A 19958-nucleotide genomic window follows, 5' to 3' on the forward strand; every position below is an offset into this window, starting at 1 on the left:
AACATGAATACTGCACTCTTCCATGAAAAGGTGTTGGCTTGAGAGCTTAAAGGTTTGTTTTTCTCTTGTAACATGAAAAGGTGAAAACTAAACAAATAGCTGAAGCCAATGCGAGTAGTTCGTGTCTCAATTTCGAACACTTGGAAAGTTTGGTCATGTCAGCATTCCCGTCTTGATTAATTTGTCCCACTCCCCCTAACGTTCTTGGCTTAGAAGCCTCCCTTCCTTCTCGCCCAAACCAAAGCAACACTCCCACCGCACCCACAAGGCACCTGAACCATCCCTATTATTAAAATCCCTTAAATGAGAGGTATTCTTCCTCTCCCAGTACCGGAATTAGAGAAATCTGCATCATGGGCCATTGGATTCTAATCAAAGGGCCCTGACCGAGTCTCCGTTGGGTTTCTGTCAGGCCCCGTGGTCCCCCATTTGATGAGTGAGTGGTGGGGGTCGGTTGGCTGGTCCTAGTCCATCCCACGCTTCATGTTTCTCCATCCCTGGCATCGACCGACACCGACCGGTTATCGGTCGAGCTGAGACCGGCACTGTCTGGAGTTACGCGATGGGACGCACGGATGCCTCCGCTTGTCACCGTCGCTTGCCGGTAAATTGACAGTGGACTTGCTTGACTGGTGCATCCCTTCGTCGGACGTACGTCAGCAACGACTCGAGCCCGTCAGACTTGACCTGGTAAACAAGGTTTAGGGATCCGCAACATCGCCCCCGACGATTCTTATATTTAAAGCATTGCCATTGCCATTGCCTATGATTTTCTTTTTTTTTATTTTGTCTCTAGCACCTGATTATGCTTAATAAACAAAAAAAAAACTATGACTCCTGATTGAACATGATTAAGAACTGATATATTAAATTTATATGTTTGATAAATAATTTTAATAATATATTTAAATTATTAAAATGATGAGCCATAAAAATATCATCACGCCAATCATACACATAAATAATTTTATTTGTAGGACTTCTCTACTACTACTAAATCATCTCCAACAATATTACATAGAAAAATTTAGTTTACAAGGATTATATCATATAATATCATCTTCTCAAATCACATCTAATTCATCTATCCAAGGTCTTAAAAGAAAGAGAGGAACATACTATTTGATGTGTTTACTTTTGTAGTGCTATGAAAAGGACACATGTAATTCATGTTTAAAATTTCTTAACAAACAATATCATGTTTAAGTATACAAAGTGCGCAGCATTGCATTAAAAAATATTCTACGATGGGTTGTCTCTGTAATATATGAACGTAGCATGTTCTTTTCCCACTTCTACCCTCTAAAATATCCTCCCTCTGAGTATTATCCTCCCTTCATTAAAGGCGGAGGCTGCTGCAACGACCTATCCACGAATAGAGCTCCTCTGATCTCTCTCTCTCTCTCTATCCATGGCTAGGCTTCTTCAAGCCCAACTCCCCATCCCAACCCTCACAACCATCTCCAACACCACAACCCTCCTCCTCCTCCTCGCCTCCATCGCCGCCATCGCCTCCACGGTCATCTCCCTTTGTACCACACACAAGCACTTCAAGATGTCAAAGAAGCAGAACAACAGGGCCCCAGCCCCTCTCCCCAGGGAGGACCGAAGACTCCTCTCCAACTTGAGCAACATCAGCAGCAAGGCCGTGGAGGTGGCCAAGATGATATCATGGAAGAAGGCCGACGAAGTCGACGAGGAGGCCGTGTGGAAGAAGTCCATCATCATGGGCGAGAAGTGCCGGCCACTTGACTTCTCCGGCCGGATTTTGTATGACTCAGATGGGAATCAGCTGCCGGAGTTGCCTCCGGGGACGGCGCAAGAAGGTGGTGGTCAGGGAATGGGTCATGTGGGGAAGGCTTGATATAATAAGTTTGCTGTGTAATCTTTAGTTTTTGTATCCCAGGGTGGATGGAGGAGAGTCTAGACGAGCACTTGAGAGCTTCTCTCCATCCGACTCTAACAGCAGTTTTAATCTTTGGTTTTTGTATTGGAAATTGCAAAAGATTTGTTGTTTCGATCACCAGTGAAGGAGTGCAAATCTTCTATATATGATCCTAGCTAGCTAGTTGTAGGACCAAGTTACGTGAGAGATTTTTGTTGGTTTGGCAGTTTGGGATTGCATCTCGTACACCGGAATGGATGGACACGCGTAAGCAGGTCTCCTGCGCATAGCAAAAAACATAAATATCCTCCTCTTAAAGTATGTCTGATATTTGATTGCCGTGTTCCCCTTTCATTTTCCTTCGGGTGTGCTAGCCAGACTTAGGTGTGCAAATTACTGGGCCCGGGCTAAGGATCATCTTGAATTGGTTTGCATCAATGATGTAAATTAAAGTCTTTGTTTCTTTTTCCCAATTCCAAATCTCTTGTGCAATTAGTGAAACTTTACCCACAAGCTAGTTGGCACCTTCAATTCCATACTAATTATGTTGGCTTAACAATATATATATATATATAGAGAGAGAGAGAGAGGATGATTAGCTAGGTTTTGATTTTGTGGGCCGTTATCGAACATGCACAACTATATTTCATCACCTAAGATATAAGTTTCTATAAAGGTTATTTGATCCAACTAATAATGTAGGTTTAGATTTAGAAGTACTATGGATTTGTATTTGGGATTGCCATTAAATTTTTCTGAGTTACAATTAAATAAAGCCCACCATATATGAATCCATCCATACCATGAGATGCAAAGAGGTGACACAATGCATAAATGAAATATATCATGATCAAGCTAAAATTTCTTAGAACAAATTTTATATGACTTAGGCAATTTTGTAATATTTTTGTGAAACACCATACATATAATCTTAAGGTATCGTACAGTATGATTTGACTTAGAATTACTCGACAAATATATATTATTTAGCTATGCAATTTGTACTGATGAACATGATGTTTTAGAAATGATGTATAAATTTACTTATAAGTGTACATATTTGATTGTGCATTATGTATCAATACATATTATATTTTAAAATATTAATTTATTTAAATATAAATATTAATTTATTAGATGATTGATTTATTTGATGTGTATCGTCTAATATATAGTATAAAAAATATATTTTTAAAATAAAAATAAAAAAATATTATATATATTTTTATTTATTTATTTATTTTTTAATCATACGTCTGCATTACTAAAATTAATAATTTAACTTTTAAAATCGTGTTTTAAAATAAATAGCAGAGGAAATATGGTAAGATCGAATGTCCGTTCCATACTTCATTTCCTAGACCGATATGATTTTTGCCTCCTCCCCGTAACGAGAGCGGCAAACGCTGCAATCCGTCGCGGCGAAGCGTCCATGGCTCTCCCAGTTCTTCTCTCTTTCTCCACCAACCCCTCGCTCTTTCCCCGAAACCTTAACCCTAATCCCGTCATTCCGAACCGCAGAGGATCTCCAAGTAGAAACCGATCCCCGGTCATCGCGAGTTCACTCGATCCTCCCCGAGAGCCGACGAAACTGGTCACTTTTTTGGGCAAAGGAGGTTCCGGAAAGACCACCGCCGCAGTAGTCGCCGCCCAGGTATTCTTTTTTTCCAGGTTTCTTCTCTTCCTCTTCGCATTCCAATGGAACATTATTATTGATCTCTTTTTTCCAGCATATATCTCAGTTTGACCTACTTTAGTCGCATTTGAAGATGCACACTATCAATTTCCTGCATATATGCCCTGTTTTGTCTATATTTCTGTAGAAATTCCAATCCTTATAATAAAATTTGCTGATTCTTGGTAAAAAGATTTCTTGTTGGGCGCTGTCCGTTGAAAGTTGTAGTTTTTCCAACCGGAACGGTCTCGTTACATGCCAGCGTTAGGATATTTGTTTGTTGTTTCTCTATGTTCATCAGAAAAGGGTCCGATCTTGCTTTCCACCCTTAAGGGCTTTCTTGTATTCTTTTCAGCAGTATTCAGCAGTTGAATAGTCTTGCAGTTGTTGCCACGAGAGAGATTGGTAGTTCTGGAAATATGGATAATTATAAACTTTGTCCAAGAAAATATGTAAAAATTGATTATGTAATTTTTTAATCCATAGAAAAGGCATTGATGATAAAGCCGGCTTAATAACCTCATGAAATGCTAGTATTGAACTGAATATCAAATCTATTTGTTCTTGAATGCAGCAGAACTAACTTATACTGATTAAATTCAAGGTCGTTTCTTATCGCTTTTGTTATTCAGTAATTATGCAGTTTCAATTTCTTTCTTTACTTTTGGATTTGTCAGTATTATGCGAAGGAAGGGTTGCACACATGCTTGGTGATACAATCTCAAGACCCTACAGCAGAACAGCTAATGGGTTGTAAGATTGGAACCTCTCCAACTTTATGCAATAACAATCTTTCTGCTGTTAGATTGGAAACCAGCAAAGTAATCATTTTCTTCTCTATTCCTTCTTCATCTTAATTATAAGTTTGAATCACTTGAACTGTGATATGGATTCATCTTGACATTGTTGAAACTGTTTTGTGAAAAAGCATAGATGCTTCTTGAACCTCTTGATCGAATGAAGAAAGCTGATGCCCGTCTGAACTTGACCCAGGGTGTCCTTGAAGGGGTGGGTATGGGATTATTGGACTTCTACTCACTGAAGAAAAAATATGATTTTTTTTAGTCATCTTCAATATGGAGAAGTACTAAGTATCATTCCTATTCTCAATAGAATAGGTGGTAGGAGAAGAACTGGGGGTTTTACCTGGGATGGATTCAATCTTCTCAGCCTTAACACTACAAAAACTGGTGAATTTTCTTCCAAGTGAAAGAAGTCTTGGACGTACAGAGTTTGATATGATTGTATATGATGGCATTGGCAGTGAAGAAACGTTGAGGTTGATTGGTGCTGCTGAGAGAGTAAGGTATGGGTTTTCTATCTCTATCTTAAACACCTATTGCCTATGAACTACAATAGACAATGACTTGTTCTGTTGAAAGATAGATGGTATTTGAAGTATATCAGGAACATGGCTGAGAAGACAGATATTGGAAGACTGACAGCTCCTTCATTCTTGAAACTAGCATATGAATCCATTAGGTTAAATGGTGGAACCAGTGAGGGGAAATCAAGCACAGACATTTGGAATAATATTGAGCGAACTCTGGAGGTGTCTTCTCTATATAGTTGTGTGCATCTGCTGTCCATTTTTTGGTGATATTAACTCTTCTTGTCTTGATACTAAGTCGATCCTTAACATTTATATATTGCAGAAAGTCTCCTGTTCTTTGAGTGACTCTTCAAAGTTCAGATGCTACCTAGTGATGGATCCAAGTAGATCGGCATCTGTCAGGTCTGCATTACGTTATTGGGGTTGTGCAATTCAAGCCGGAACAAAGATCACAGGAGCACTTGGGTTTGCTCCACAATCTTCTTTGGGGGTGGAAGTTGCTGATAAGTTCTCCCCCTTGTCTTTTGCACTTGTGCCATATCTTTCCACAGATTCCTTTGTGGATTGGGATGCAACCATCAACTCTCTAGGCAAGAAAACAAAAGATCTCCTTGGTGCTACAACTGAAAGTCTTCAGTCATCTGTTCGTTTTGACCCCAGCCAGAAGACTCTGACTCTTTTTATGCCAGGTTTTGATAAGTCTGAGATCAAGCTATACCAGGTATGCTATTGGCTTCCATTTAGTTTCATTTATATTTAATCAAAGACTATAAGTATTTTCAACTGTTCAATGAGTTATCATCACTTCCCATACTCTATCAATGACCCCGAACTTTTCCACTTTAGTGTTCCTTTATTAGTCTCTCGCTCTGCAGGAGATACTAATAAATCAGTATATTACAGCAGAAAAATATTATTGCAGTAGGATTCTATCATATATAATTGGTTTATTGGGCATTAGCTTGAATCTAATGTGCGGAATCTTCTTCTTTTGTCAGTTAAAGATTATTCTAGATTCTCCTTGTACTCTGTGTTGAGTTTGTAATAGTTATATATCTTCTTAAAGCCACAATGTTAGTTATCACAAATGGCATTTTGATTTCTGTGCAATGCTAGTTGTGTAAAGAGATTTCAAATTTTGCTGAAATCTGCCAAATAGGTATTTGAAGATTAATTTCAACAGTATTTTGATGCCCGTTCAACAGTTGATGATTATTATGTTTACCTTGTTTTAACACAAGGATTCTAAAGTAATTAGTCATCCATGTTATATGTAGCATCTTCATAATCTCAGCTGTGGAGCTGCCTGAAAGCTGTGAAGTTTGCTTTGCAGTTTTACTGCAACACAGCCATGACCCTCCAGAGAATGTAATGAGAGATGGAATTACCTTCCTTCCAAATAATATTACATATTGATTAGCACATGAAGAGGAATAGAATTTATGTCTCTGTATGCACTTGTGTATTGTACTCCTCTTCTTTGATACTTTCTTGCTGTATGCAGATTGTATCCCTCTACTGAAGCCAGGGGGATGAACCATTGTGATGGTTTATTTAGGAAATTCTTCAGCATCAGCTATTACCCTGTTACCAGACCTGAAGCATTCTTTTCTGTGAACTTTAATGTCATCATATGTTTGTGCTGAGCAGTGATTTGTTATTTGATAAATGCAGTATAGGGGGGGATCAGAGCTGCTGGTGGAAGCGGGGGACCAGAGACGCATAATACAGTTGCCTCAAGGTATGCATGGGAAGGTAGGAGGTGCCAAATTTATTGACAGAAACGTTTTGGTCACCCTGCGATAGGTTGTTTGGAACTTATGCATGGAATAAAGATTTGAACGCAGACCATCATAATGTGTTCTAGTCCACTGGATTGAGTGGAGGTGAAACATGGAGAGGATCAGGGCTCATATTTGAAGAGGAATGCAATGCCTGATGGAAGAGCGTATTGGTCCTTTACAGTTTAACCATAAGCAATTCTGCCAAAATGAAGTTTTAGATGTGAAGGCCAGTTTAATCAGAAGCATTTCAGATGTGATATTATTTATTTGATGCGGACATCCGTTATAATGTTATAAGAGTCTGGCTTAAACTCGTCTCGTAGAATGAATACAGGAAAAAATGATATATCATTGCAACTTGAAAAGCATCACCCCTGCTAGAAACACGACTGCATTTTTTTTAATACTATTATTTAGACAAAAAACCTACCAGTCTATTTATATTGTGCATAGCTAACTACATTGACCATGATTTATTGTAAGGGAAATTCTTTGTGCACCACGGGCGGTGTAGGAAATTCAATATGGAGTATATCGTTTTATATAATTGGTTCACGTAGCATCATTTTTCAACACATATTTAATATTTGTAATTTTATTTTTTATTTAAAAATTTTGAATGATGAAATTATCCATCTTTTGAAAAAAATTATGACATCTTATGTTCATATTATCACATCCCACATTCAGAAAGTCATAATTTTGATGCAAGATGTCATATTATGTTAGAGGATGTCTTAATTTTTTTTTAAGAATAGAGATATTTTCATCATTCAAAATTTTCAAATAAAAAATGAAATTGCAGGCATTAAATAGTGTTGGAAAGTGATTGAACAAAAATATTCTTCTATATTATGACATCCTAGATTATATTATGATATTCTGTGTGTAAAAATTATAATTTGATGAAAGATGTCACAATATTCATAGGATGTCATAATTTTTTGATCATATTATGACATTCTGTGTGTAGGAAGTCATAATTTGACGCAAGATGTCATAATTTTTTTAAAAAATAAAAATATTTTTGTCATATAAAATTTTTAAATAAAAAATAAAATTATAATTATTAAATGTGTGTTGGAAAGTGATGACTATGTGAATTAATCACATAAAATGGTGCTTTTATGTTGAATTTTTACATCACCAGCTCGATAAGGTTATTAGGGAGGGCTCAAATTTGTTTTTGTATTACCATCTTTGTGTAGCTTGCTGTAGAACTTCTTCTCTAGTGCGGATTGCAGTGCTTCCTCCTCTATCCAAGATCCGCAAGCATGCTTTCATAAGAATTAGAATAACAAAAATATACCCTCTTGCGCCTATATTTTTATAAGATGATAACTAGTGGCGCATCTTTTCTTTTTTTTTTTTTCTTTTTTGTGAGAGAGAGAGAGTGTGTGTGGGGGGGTGGGGGGGGGGGGGGGTCATATTGGATTGCTTTAATAGGGCAGGGCTATATAGACAATTGAAAGTTTGAGAAAGACTCGGGACGTTTTTGTTAGGTGAATATTAAGCTGGTGAAAATCAATATCGGATGTGCATTTGCAATTCTTATAGCTAGTAAAGACAAAGATTTTGTTAAATGAAAACATAAAATTATCTTATGTGAAATATAATTATAAATTTATTTATTTATTATGTTAGGTTGGATTGAAATGGTTTCCAGATGATTTTGGATAGGAGCGGCAATTTACTTATCTCATCTGGTACCCAATCCAACTTGATCTTAATGTGGTGGATTTTGCTTGGCTGGAAACAGATTTGGGATAGTTGTGACCACCTTAAGTCCAACTCAAATCTATATACTTCTTTACAAATCTCCTCTCCCAGGCAAAAAAAAAAAAAAAAAAAAAAAAAAAGCTACTTTATATTTTAAAAAAATATTTTTGTAGTTTAATCTAACTTGATCCATCTAGCTCGTTCCATTTAATTCTACCCACTCGAAGGTAAACATAGTGAGCATATGTAATGACCTTCCAGACTCATACTTGACCCTTACTATCCCTATTTTAGGATCATGTTTGGATTTGATTTAAGCTATACTCTAGCCAATCCATTTCATATGTGTAGGAGTTCAGGTCTAGCCAAATTTAAAATCTTAGTCCAAAAAGAATCAATTAATTGGTTGGAAGATGCTCCAAAAGAAGCTCTTAATTCTCGATATTACTATCACACCATGATTACAATAATTACTTAAATCTAAAATTTTTGAGATCATTGCTAAATAGAGAACTGCGATTATTAAAACAAACCATAATTTAGAATACATTTTTAACTAATATAACTTATAATATAATATAGGCTTTTATTACACGCACAAACTTTGCAAATATGGCTTATTATAGATTTAATTTTAAAAAATCAGTATTTATATTCTTAAATCATCTTATTTTTGCATGGATGCTCCTCCCATTATTTTTTATTTTTTATGACTTTAATAGTAGCTCTTTCGGATGGAATATTAATTTACGATAATAATAATATAATAGTATCAAATAATACTTCAAATAGTTGTTTATGAACGTTTTTAGTCAAAATCTAATTACATCAATATTCATACAAAAATAAGATGATTTACAAGCGCTCTCTCTCTCTCTCTCTCTAACCGGTATTTGTTTGGTGCAGAAAATTATGATATTTTCGAGACAGAGCATGGTACGTCTTCCCGCATGGATAGCACTCAGGCGGTAATTTATGCGGACTAGAAGGGTTTTCTAAATCTTCATTGTTCCCGCCAAAACAACAGCGAATCTTACGACTCAAAAGTTCTATCGAGAATCCCATTTTATACCATATTCGTCCTTCCAATTGGACCAATTTCCAAATACCACTAAAGAAAGCGTCACTTCGCAGGTGCAGATGAAGGCCAAAACCCCAGCAAATCCAAAGGGCCGAGGCCGAGGCCGAGGGCGAGGGGGGCCGAGATCCTCCGCGGTGGCAGCAATGGAGGCGACTTCTCCCGCCGGCGATCTCACCGTCCAGCTCGACCATGTCTCCTTCCTCCCCCTCCAGCCATTTCCTCCGATCCCCCCTCCCGCTTCCAGAAGCTCCTTGAAGCCGAGGATGGCCGCGAGCCCACCCTCGAACTCGATGACGGAGGAGCGGAGGACAAGGACTGCATCCTTAGCCAAGATTTCTTCTGGTAGTTCCCCCAGATCAACGGAGTTTTCCACTCGTTCCTATTATAATTCCATTTTTCTTTAAATTTCTGGAAATAAACTGGTTTCGAACTCGTTTGATTATTCTTTGCAGCACTCCGGATTATATTACACCAGAAGGACCGCAAATCATCAACAATTTTGAGTTCAATAAGGTAAAGTTTGGATTTTTTTTTTTTGATCTAGGATCCCCCAAGCACTAATTTGTAATTTTTCTCTGGTCTTTCTATTACCAGGAGAATATACCTTGTCCCAAGTCACCGGAGAAATCGATCAATGGCAGGAAGAAAAGAAACAATCAAGGTAAACTTGACTGCATCCGTGCGTTTGATTCTACCCTCGTTTTTTCTTTCTTTCTTCCTTTCTTTGTTTCTTTTTCCTTTTTTTTTTTTTAAAGAAGAATTATCCTCTTGTTTGGGGCTATTGTGATTGTAGCTTCTATATTTGCTGAAGTGAGTATGGGCTTGATTTTGTTATTGGCTGCTGATTGACTATTGAGAAAGACTGGTACTTCAGATTTAGGCATCGAGTTGTCTTCAGTTTCCAGGTGATCTTAGTCCGACGATGGTGCCCCACGTGTCAGTTTTGAAGCATAGAAAATATGTGATATAAATTGTTAAGAATCGTACAAGTCTAAACCATAGAGTATTTTTTCAGACTTTTAATGAAATGTTTCTGGCAATATTTCATTGCAGTTCTAAGTGTTAGCAGTGTTTGCTCCTCTTTATTCTCTCAGACATTTCTGAATATTTCTTACCCGAAATGATGCCACTCAAATCAGTACATGACTGCAGCACATCCTATGTTTTGTTGCTACATGACTTTGAGTAATTTGGTTGATGACTTGGGAGTTACACTTCTTAGATATAACTATACAAAAGAACAGGCTTAAGTTCAAGATTGAAGAATCATAAAATCCTTGATGGGTAGGCTTTTTAGGACTTATGGATCCTATCCATCTACCTTCTCTAATCGGTTGAATGTGCTAGCTGCAATTTTGTACCTTGTGATGAGTGTTGTTTTCTCTTGACCTATGTTCTCTGCCAATGAATTAGCTAATCAAGCACAAAGCACCTAAAATCAGAAACTGAAACTGCTAGATATGCATCTTGAAACATCATCTGGAGTCCTTGACTCCATTTATATGCTGTTACTGCTGGTGTATTTTGTTCTGCCATCGGTGATAGTACTTTGTTTAGTTATAGTTTCACCATCCTTGTAACATTCAATCAGGTTCTTTCTTACAGATGGCTCCCCGTGTAATTCATTATCCACCAACCTTCATTGCACTGAGCAGGGTGCTGAAGTCCAGCTGGATGCTCTTGGCCCAGATGAACTTGGGGAAGGCAAGTCAATACAAACTAGGTCACAGAAGAAAAGAAACTATGTTTCTCAGTCTGCAGTAGCTTTACGTTGCCGAGTTATGCCTCCTCCTTGCATCAAGAATCCATATTTAAGCACAGTATCATCAACCAATCTTGATATTTTTGGTGACAGAAGATTGAAATCCACAGGTGAAAATTTTCTTCTCTTTCAAGTCACGATATGATGGGTCTCCTCTTTATTACTGCATTCTGCCCCTTCAAATATCTGCTTATTGTTTCTAAGCTTAGCTTTTTATCTCAAATGTGACAATTCAAGCTGCACTTGGGGCGTTTCCTGCTTGCCTTTGGTTAGATTGTTTCAAAAAGCATTAGAGTGTTGCATGTGCATATGTGCATGTGTGCATACATATACAGTCATATTTCTTGAGCATTAACCTACTGAATTTGGCCTCTGATATGAACAAAAGTTGGTAAATGTAACACAATTTAATCAAAATGCTTTGATATTACAACTATATTTGTCACCATTTGGTTGTATTCAAATTAACTTAGTTTGTCAATGTTAGGATGCTACCAGAATAGTTGGTGTGTTGCTTGGGCTAAATGGCAAAATTGATGATGAGTGTTCAGTCAGAACCATCTGTTTGGAAAGTTTTAATATGTAGATATCTTTTAGAAGTTTTATACAGCCTGTAGTATTTTTTTTTTAATCAGCTGGCCTAGTATGTTGGAGTTAATTATTCTTTTTTTTTCTTTGTCAGAGATATTTCATATTTAATGCAATATGATATAGCATTCACGTATGCAGGTTTTTCTCCATCAGTCGGTGGAGATGGCCTTTCACGCTACCGCACCGATTTTCATGAAATTGAGGTCTGCTCTAGGCTCCTGTCATTTTATAGGCTCTTCCTAGTCTTGAATCATGGAATTGTTTTTCTTTCTGTTAAATATTTTCAGTTACCATATCTTTTATGCTAAAATGTTTCCTTTTGCAGCAAATTGGATGTGGGAATTTCAGCCATGTATTCAAAGTTCTGAAAAGAATAGATGGCTGTATGTATGCAGTGAAACACAGCATAAAGCAACTGCATCATGACATGGAAAGGTAGTTTGCTTACTTGCATGTCAATCAGTTAGGATTTGTAGTTATCTAACTTTCCCTCTAATCTGCAGGAGACGTGCATTGATGGAAGTTCAAGCACTAGCAGCCTTAGGTATATTACTTCAAGATGTCTTCTTGTGCTCGGCTCTTTTAATCTCTTTTACATGCTCATTTAAAAATTTGAGTTTCTTCTTTTCATTTAGGATATCATGAAAACATAGTTGGCTACTACACTTCATGGTTTGAAAATGAGCAACTGTATATTCAGATGGAACTTTGTGACAGGAGCCTTTCAATAATCAGAGGTCATATACCTAAGGGTGGAGAAGTCCTTGAAATTTTGTATCAGGTTCTAGAGCCTTCCTTGAATCTTTTTTCATTATATTGCATCAATTTCTTGGTGATTGTCCTTTTGCTTTAAACATTATATATTTGGTGGATTTTACAACTAATTTAAGTTCATTCTTGCTGTCTTTGTTTTGTTTATCTATTTTAATTTAGGTTGTGAACAACTTGTATTTGGCCATCCATTTCAAGAAGTCATAATTGTGTATATTTTTTATAATAATAATGTGAAACTTAATTATTTTTATATTTGTTGCAGATAGCTAAAGCATTGCAGTTTATGCATGAGCGTGGTATAGCCCACTTAGATGTTAAGCCCGAGAATATGTATGTAAAAAATGGTGTTTATAAACTTGGAGATTTTGGTTGTGCAACACGCGTTGATAGGACTTTACGCATTGAAGAAGGCGATTCGCGTTACATGCCTCAGGAAATCTTAAATGACAAATATGAGCATCTTGACAAGGTCGACATTTTTTCTTTAGGAGCAGCCACCTATGAGCTCGTGAAGGGTTCCCCCCTTCCTGACTCTGGTCCCCAGTTCTCAAACCTCAGAGAGGGCAAAATCCCACTGCTTCCTGGATATCCTATGCAATTCCAGAGCTTACTTAAGGTATAGCCTCATCAGAAAGTGCTTTTCATATTCCCGAAAATGTATACATGCATGAGTTGAAATTTGGAATTGCAATACCTTTCTTGAATGTCTGCAACCGATCAAAGTGAAATTATAGGGTAAAGTCCATAGCTCAATTCAATGGCTACACATCTAAAGGAAAATCTAAGCATCCTCTATGATCTTTAAGAAATAACCCTCTCCCTCCCAGTCTCAATTATTCAACAGATATCTTTTTGATTTTTTTGTAACAATTTAAACTCAAAACATGAGCATATGCTTGTAGGTATTTTCATATAATTTTCTTATCAGCAAGAGCACAATTTTTCTCTCCCTCATAGTCATGATATAATAATTATCACCTTACATATATATATATATATCACTGGTCAACTTTTTCTATTTCTTTCACTTATATGCCTTGAAATTTTCTTTTAGGGCCTATTTGGTTGGGGGTAATCTGGCATGGAAAAATGAATCCTATGTCAGATTACCATGTTTGGTACAAAAAAGGAAAGAAAGAGATGGTAAAAAAATGGTGGGCTTCATGCTTATTTTTCAGAGAGAGAAGTTAAAATAAATACCATGGGAGGGTTGGTATTTGGTAAATTTTCAAGTGGTGGTAATCTATACTTGACAAAAATACCCCCAATAAAGCTACTATGTAATCATTAAATTTGTTTGATATCTTTCCAAATTTACTAAATAGAGAGCTTTTGCAAAAAATTAAGATGGGGATGGCATTATGCAAAGAGTTATATAATGATAATTATTATATTAAAATTGATGGTGATGACAATGCTATTGTAGTATTAAAATATTATTTTATGTTGGAGGGTATATTAGTAAATTTCATCATATTCTCATATAAGATTATCTCCAACCAAACACAGTAATTTTTTTCCAATGTCATTTGTCGAAATAATTTTTTCATCAACCAAACATAATAAAAATTACTTTTCTCTGCAATCATTTTTTTAGATAAATAATTTTTAAAAATTGTTAAAATACCCCTTAATCTGGAACGGTCCAACCAAACGGACCCTTAGGGTTTTTCAATTAGGTCTAAAAATCTGAATCATAGAAAATTTTCCAAGATGTTCCTTTGATGATAATTCTGAGATAATGTTACATTAGCATGCTTAATTTTTATCTGCGTAGCAACTGAAACTTCATTATTATAGATGAGATTACTGTGCAGTTACAAATTTTTGTCCAGTTAACGCTAATAAAGCATATCTTAGGGCATAATCTTTCTGTCAAGTACACATTCTATCTTTTTATGATATGTTTTCAGGCTATGATGGACCCTGACCCTTTAAGACGCCCTTCTGCGAAGGAAATCATGGAACATCCGATCTTTGAGAAATCACAAGGAACCTCCATCAAGCAATCTCATCATGTGTTAAATAAATTCAGACAGTGATGGCACCAATATTGGAGGAGATATATAAGTCTTGGTCAATTTTGGATTTGCTCTGGTTTAGAGGGCACATTCTGCATCTCATTTTGTACCATACCTCAAACTCTAGTGCCCTAAGTTTTGCAACGATACCTTCGAGATGCAGTCTTTTGTTATCTTATGAGTATGTAAATCCCTTTTGAGGGATGCTATAAATATTGTCCCTTGGTATCAGGAAAGAAAGTGGGGTGGTGGGGGAGGCATTTCTGGTGTCAGAAAATGGTGGTTTTCCTATTTTCTGGTGTTTGGACGAATAGGCAAAGCATGTAACTGTGTAATAGGAGGTTAGAACTTCGGACTATACCTCATTTGCTCAGCCTTGAGTATATCTGTTTCTTTGCATTGCCTCAGCCTGGCTCAACATGCTTTCACAAATAGGAGTACACTGTCTGCCAGACGCTTGATTAGGTGATCAGTTAAGCAAGAAATGAACATGACTTAAACTAGAAATATTAAATGCAGCATTCAAGGTTTCCTAAGCATACAAATTTGACACGGCAGTTTACATTTAGAGGATTCATACACCTTGCTCGGTTGCCCTAAAACAAAATACGCTCAGTATAAACTAAGCGGCTGGAAATTGGATGATGTTGCTGCTTTGATGAACCATAAAAATTTTTTAGTGATGGTAGCATTATAACCCAGGTGTGAATTTAGATCAAGTCTACTGGGTGCAAGCATACAAATTCTAAAAAAGTTCAGCACAGAATGACTTAGGGAAGCATGGGAAGGGATTGACTTCTTTCTACCCCATCCTTTGGAAATTTGGGTGGGAGACTCCATGATGGTGATATGGATTAATGAAACATTGTCCTCGAGACCTTAATCCATTGCTGAACGACGTCTGAAAAATTAAGAATATTCAGGATGACTGAATTATTTGGAAGGAAAATAGCCCGATTGCTGGCTAGGATTTACAGTGTAATGATGAGTGGGCTGATTCGACTATACTGCCTAATGCTCATTGTTGGGACCTTTCATTATAGTTCAGCATGGAATATTCTGCCATCCTGAAGAACCAGAGATATTGTTCCTTAATCATGGCAAATAGCTTCTGTTGGGATATGCCGACCGATTCTCTCATGCCGACTCACCGTCGGGCCCGCCTGACCAGCGCCCGACTCTGTCCACCGACGATTGCCGACGCCGCCCGACCGAATATATGTCGATCGGGCCGACTCTCTCCCCCCCGACTAGCCGGACTGAGGAGCCTGATATCCGACTCTCGCAGCACCTCCGACTATCCGTCGGAGGGTCCCTGGGCTGTCACCTGACATTCCTCGACCAGGCTCCGACATACGGTCGGTCGACTCCTTCAAACGCCGTACGACTACTAGAAGTTGTCCGTCCTGACAGCGGCGTGCAGCTTAGCCGCCCTGGGCGTCATCCCACCTAAGGCATGGGTCAACCCTAGCGATTTGACAGCTCCACGACGATTTGACAGTCCTCGGCGATTTGACAACTCTCCTATTATCGGCGCCATTAATGACGGCGCCATGCTGCGCCCAACTATAAAACGGAGAAGGCAACAGTGCTGAAGGTCTCTCAAAAACCCTCGAGCGTGTACTCTCTCTCTCGCTGAGCTCCTTGATTCTTTTCTACTGTTGCCTAATCTCCTCTCTGATTTGACCGTCGGAGGGTCCCCGTCGGAGACACCTCCGGTCAGTGCGGACTTCTTTTGCAGGCACTCGTTTTCGACGATCGGGCGACGAGGGGATTGGCCGCAACAGATTTGGCGTGCCAGGTAGAGGGGAGGAACAGGGATTGCGACCTCCACGGAACTCGAGACATCTTTTCGAGATAACAAGAACCAGGGCTCAGCGATCGAGGGTCACCAGATCGGCGAGGCACTCTTCCCGCCGGGAGGAGGCCACTCCTCTACCCTCCATGGCGGAACCTAGCTCTCCGCATTCTGTGGTGACTACAGAGGCATAGATCGCGACGATTGTGCGACAGATGACCGTGCTGACGGACGCGGTCAAGAGCCTTCAACAGCAACCAACCCGGTTGTCGCACTCGTCGGTGGAGCAACCGGCGGCACACCCGATGCCTTCCAGGAGCAGCCGCCGGCGCCCGCGTCGGTCTCCATCTCCTCCTCGGGAGCAGCTGTTACAGCACTCCCACCGAGAGGAGGAGAGGCGGCCGTGGCTTGATACCCATCGATCTCGACGACCGACTCCTTCCCAGCTGGAATGGGCAAGGAAGGAGAAGCGGCCGCGAACGCCATCCGCCTCCCTCTCAGAGTCATCGGGAGACTCCACCCTCAGGGTCTCTCAGCACCGACGGACCGATGACTACGAACGCAGGTTCGAAGAAATCGACTGTCGGCTTGCCCAACTGTAGGTGGACGGACAGAAGTCCTCGAACGACGTTGACTTTCAGACCGCCCAACCTCTCTCCCGACTCATCCTCAACGAGCCGATTCCTAGTCGGTTCAAGATGCCCCACATGGAGCCTTACGACGGCTCCACCGATCCAATTGACCACCTAGAGAGCTACAAGGCTCTCATGATGATCCAAGGGGCGACCGATGCCCTCCTTTGCATCGGCTTCCCCGCCACACTCCGCAAAGCGGCCAGGGCCTGCTACTCTGGCCTTCACCCAAGAAGTGTTCACTCCTTTGGACAGCTTGAGCATTCTTTTGTGGCCCACTTTAGCACCAGCCGGAAGCCGCCACGAACTTCGGATAGCCCTTTTTTCCTCAAATAGGGAGAAAATGAGACGCTCTGACATTTCATGACGCGATTCAACGCGGCCACGCTCGAGGTCCGGGATCTCAATGAGGATAAGGCTATCTCGGCCATGAAGCGGGGGTTGCGGGCGTCCCGATTCATATACTCCTTGGACAAGACCCTCCCCCGAACGTACGCCGAACTGTTGAGCGTGCGTACAAGTACATGCACGTGGATGAAGGAGCTTTCGATCGACGCCTGACTGAGGCCAAGGGCCCGAAGGAGAAACGAAGGAAGGGCCGGGATCCTGCCGAGCCTAGTAGGCCCTCGACCGGCAAACAGGTCTCACCCCAGCTACGGAACCAGAGGTCGCCTCGACACCGGAGTCTGAGACCGACGCGTCCCAGGTATGACTCCTATACTCCTCTCTCTGCTCCTCGTGCGCAGATTTTGATGGAGATCGAAGGGAAGGAATATCTGCGACGGCCTCCGCCTTTGAAGGCAAAAGGTCTCGACTGGCGAAAGTACTGCCGATTCCATCGGGACCATGGCCACAATACCGAGCAGTGCATCCAACTTAAGGATGAGATCGAGGCCCTCATACGTCGAGGGTATCTTGGCAAGTTCCGGAGGAACCTGCCGACTCGGCCCGTCATCGACTGGTGACCCCAGCCGACCGAAGAAACAACGACTAACCAGCCTACGGTCGGGGTCATCAATATGATCTCCAAACGACTGGACTCGGGGACGACTGCTGGAGGGGAGCCGACGAATAAGCTGCGCGAAGACAATGTAATTACTTTTACGGATGAAGATGTTCGGGGTGTCCAAACTTCCCATGATGACGCTGTTGTTGTCTCGGCAACAATAGCAAATTATGATGTAAGAAAGATCTTTGTAGATAATGGAAGTTTGACGAATATTTTGTTTTACTCGACCTTCTCCCGGATGCGACTGTCGGTTGACCGGCTCAAGAGAGTCTCTACACCCCTGATAGGCTTCGCTGGGGATGCCGTCTCTGTGGAAGGAGAAATTACTTTGTCCGTGACGGCTGAAACCGGACCATGACAAAGCATAGTCCACTTGACCTTTACGGTCGTCCAAGTGCCTTCGGCCTACAACGCCATACTTGGAAGGCCCGAACTAAACGTCCTTCGGGCGATAGTCTCGACGTATCATCTACTGGTTCGGTTTTCGACCAAAAATGGAGTCGGGAAGATGCGCGGGGATCAGCAGCTCGCTCGGCGATGCTTCCAGATCTCCGTTCAAAACGACGAATTGAAGGGCTCACTGACGGTCGACAAGTTGGACCAACGGGAAGCGGAAGAACGGGGTGAGCCGATCGAACAGCTTGTCCCCATCTTGATAACAGAGAATCCCGAATGAATGGTATGGGTCGGGTCTCAATTAGCCGACCCCGGGTGACGGCAGCTAGTGAAGCTGCTGAAGGCCAATGCCGACGTATTCGCTTGGTCGGCAGCGGATATGTCAGGCATGCCTCCAGAGATGATGACTCACTGACTCAACATCGATCCAGCAATGAGGCCGGTGAGGCAGAAGAAGCGGTCTTTTACTCCCGAAAGGTAGAAGGCCATCGACGAAGAAGTGGACAAGCTACTCGAGGCGGGCTTCATCAGAGAGACCACGTATCCGATTGGCTCGCCAATGTGGTCATGATGAAGAAGCCAATGGGAAAGTGGAGGATCTGCATCGACTACACCGACTTGAATCGGGCCTGCCTGAAGGACAGCTTTCCACTCTCGAAAATTGATCAGCTGGTAGATGCGACGTCAGGCTACCGACTGCTCAGCTTCATGGACACCTTTGTCGGATACAACCAGATCCAGATGGTGCTGGAGGACGAAGAGCACACAGCTTTCATGACCGCCAAGGGCCTTTACTGCTACAGAGTAATGTCCTTCAGTCTGAAGAACGTCGGGGCTACCTACCAATGACTTGTCAATAAGATCTTCAAAGATCAAATCGGGCATAACATGGAGGTATACGTGGACGACATGCTGGTAAAGAGTGCGCAAACTCCAGATCACGTGCAAGATCTTGAGGAAACCTTCCGCACTTTACGACGATATCGGATGAAGCTAAACCCAACTAAATGCGCCTTCGGAGTGACTTCAAAAAAATTCCTCGGGTTCCTCATTTCGCAACGAGGAATCGAAGCCAATCTCGAGAAGATCAAAGCAATCGTCGATATGCGACATCCGGGCAACAAAAGAGAGGTGCAGCAACTCAACGGAAGGATCATCGCACTCAGCTGATTCATCTCTCGGTCGGCTGAAAGATGCCTCCCGTTCTTCAAAACTTTGAGACAGGTGAAGGACTTCTCTTGGTCGGATGAGTGCCGGCGGGCCTTTGAGGACCTGAAAAGGTACCTGGCCTCTCCGCCGCTGCTTGTAAAGTCAAAAGTCGGAGAGATATTGTACCTCTATCTGGCCACTTCCATTGAGGCGGTTAGCTCGGTGTTCGTCCGAGAGAACGAGAACCGAATCCACCAATCTATATACTACACCAGCAAAGTGCTCCACGATGCTGAAGCTCGATATTCAAAGATGGAGAAGATGATATTCGCCTTGATTGTGTCTGTGC

At 40.7% G+C, this 19958-nt stretch overlaps 3 protein-coding genes across 6 annotated transcripts; all 3 read left to right on the forward strand.

The window, feature by feature from the left end:
- The first annotated feature begins 1349 nt into the window (after positions 1-1349).
- LOC140854133 (uncharacterized) lies at positions 1350-2026 on the forward strand. The gene has a single exon (XM_073249593.1). It carries the CDS (start codon positions 1412-1414, stop codon positions 1862-1864), a length of 453 nt encoding a protein of 150 aa, XP_073105694.1. The 5' UTR covers positions 1350-1411; the 3' UTR covers positions 1865-2026.
- Positions 2027-3222: 1196 nt separating this feature from the next.
- Positions 3223-7034, forward strand: LOC105058694 (ATPase GET3D, chloroplastic). 4 transcript variants are annotated; one of them, XM_010941704.4, is made up of 7 exons: positions 3223-3539; positions 4238-4381; positions 4494-4568; positions 4679-4866; positions 4947-5112; positions 5216-5614; positions 6568-7034. In XM_010941704.4, the coding sequence occupies exons 1-7, from the start codon at positions 3318-3320 to the stop codon at positions 6697-6699; spliced, it is 1326 nt and encodes a 441-aa protein (XP_010940006.3). In that variant the 5' UTR covers positions 3223-3317; the 3' UTR covers positions 6700-7034. The 4 variants fall into 4 exon arrangements, with proteins under 4 accessions (XP_010940006.3, XP_073105662.1, XP_073105664.1 ...); XM_073249561.1 differs by having other exon boundaries at positions 4968-5112; XM_073249563.1 differs by having other exon boundaries at positions 6398-6580.
- Positions 7035-9316: 2282 nt separating this feature from the next.
- LOC105058695 (wee1-like protein kinase) lies at positions 9317-14993 on the forward strand. Its single transcript, XM_010941707.4, is given in 11 exon segments — positions 9317-9684; positions 9687-9819; positions 9930-9990; positions 10072-10138; positions 11083-11349; positions 11969-12033; positions 12156-12265; positions 12334-12374; positions 12466-12611; positions 12867-13220; positions 14518-14993. Coding segments are annotated over 11 exon segments (1521 nt in total). The 5' UTR covers positions 9317-9536; the 3' UTR covers positions 14647-14993.
- The last annotated feature ends 4965 nt before the right edge of the window (positions 14994-19958 follow it).

The sequence above is a fragment of the Elaeis guineensis genome, chromosome 15 (genome assembly GCF_000442705.2).
Source record: "Elaeis guineensis isolate ETL-2024a chromosome 15, EG11, whole genome shotgun sequence".
Lineage (NCBI taxonomy): Eukaryota > Viridiplantae > Streptophyta > Magnoliopsida > Arecales > Arecaceae > Elaeis > Elaeis guineensis.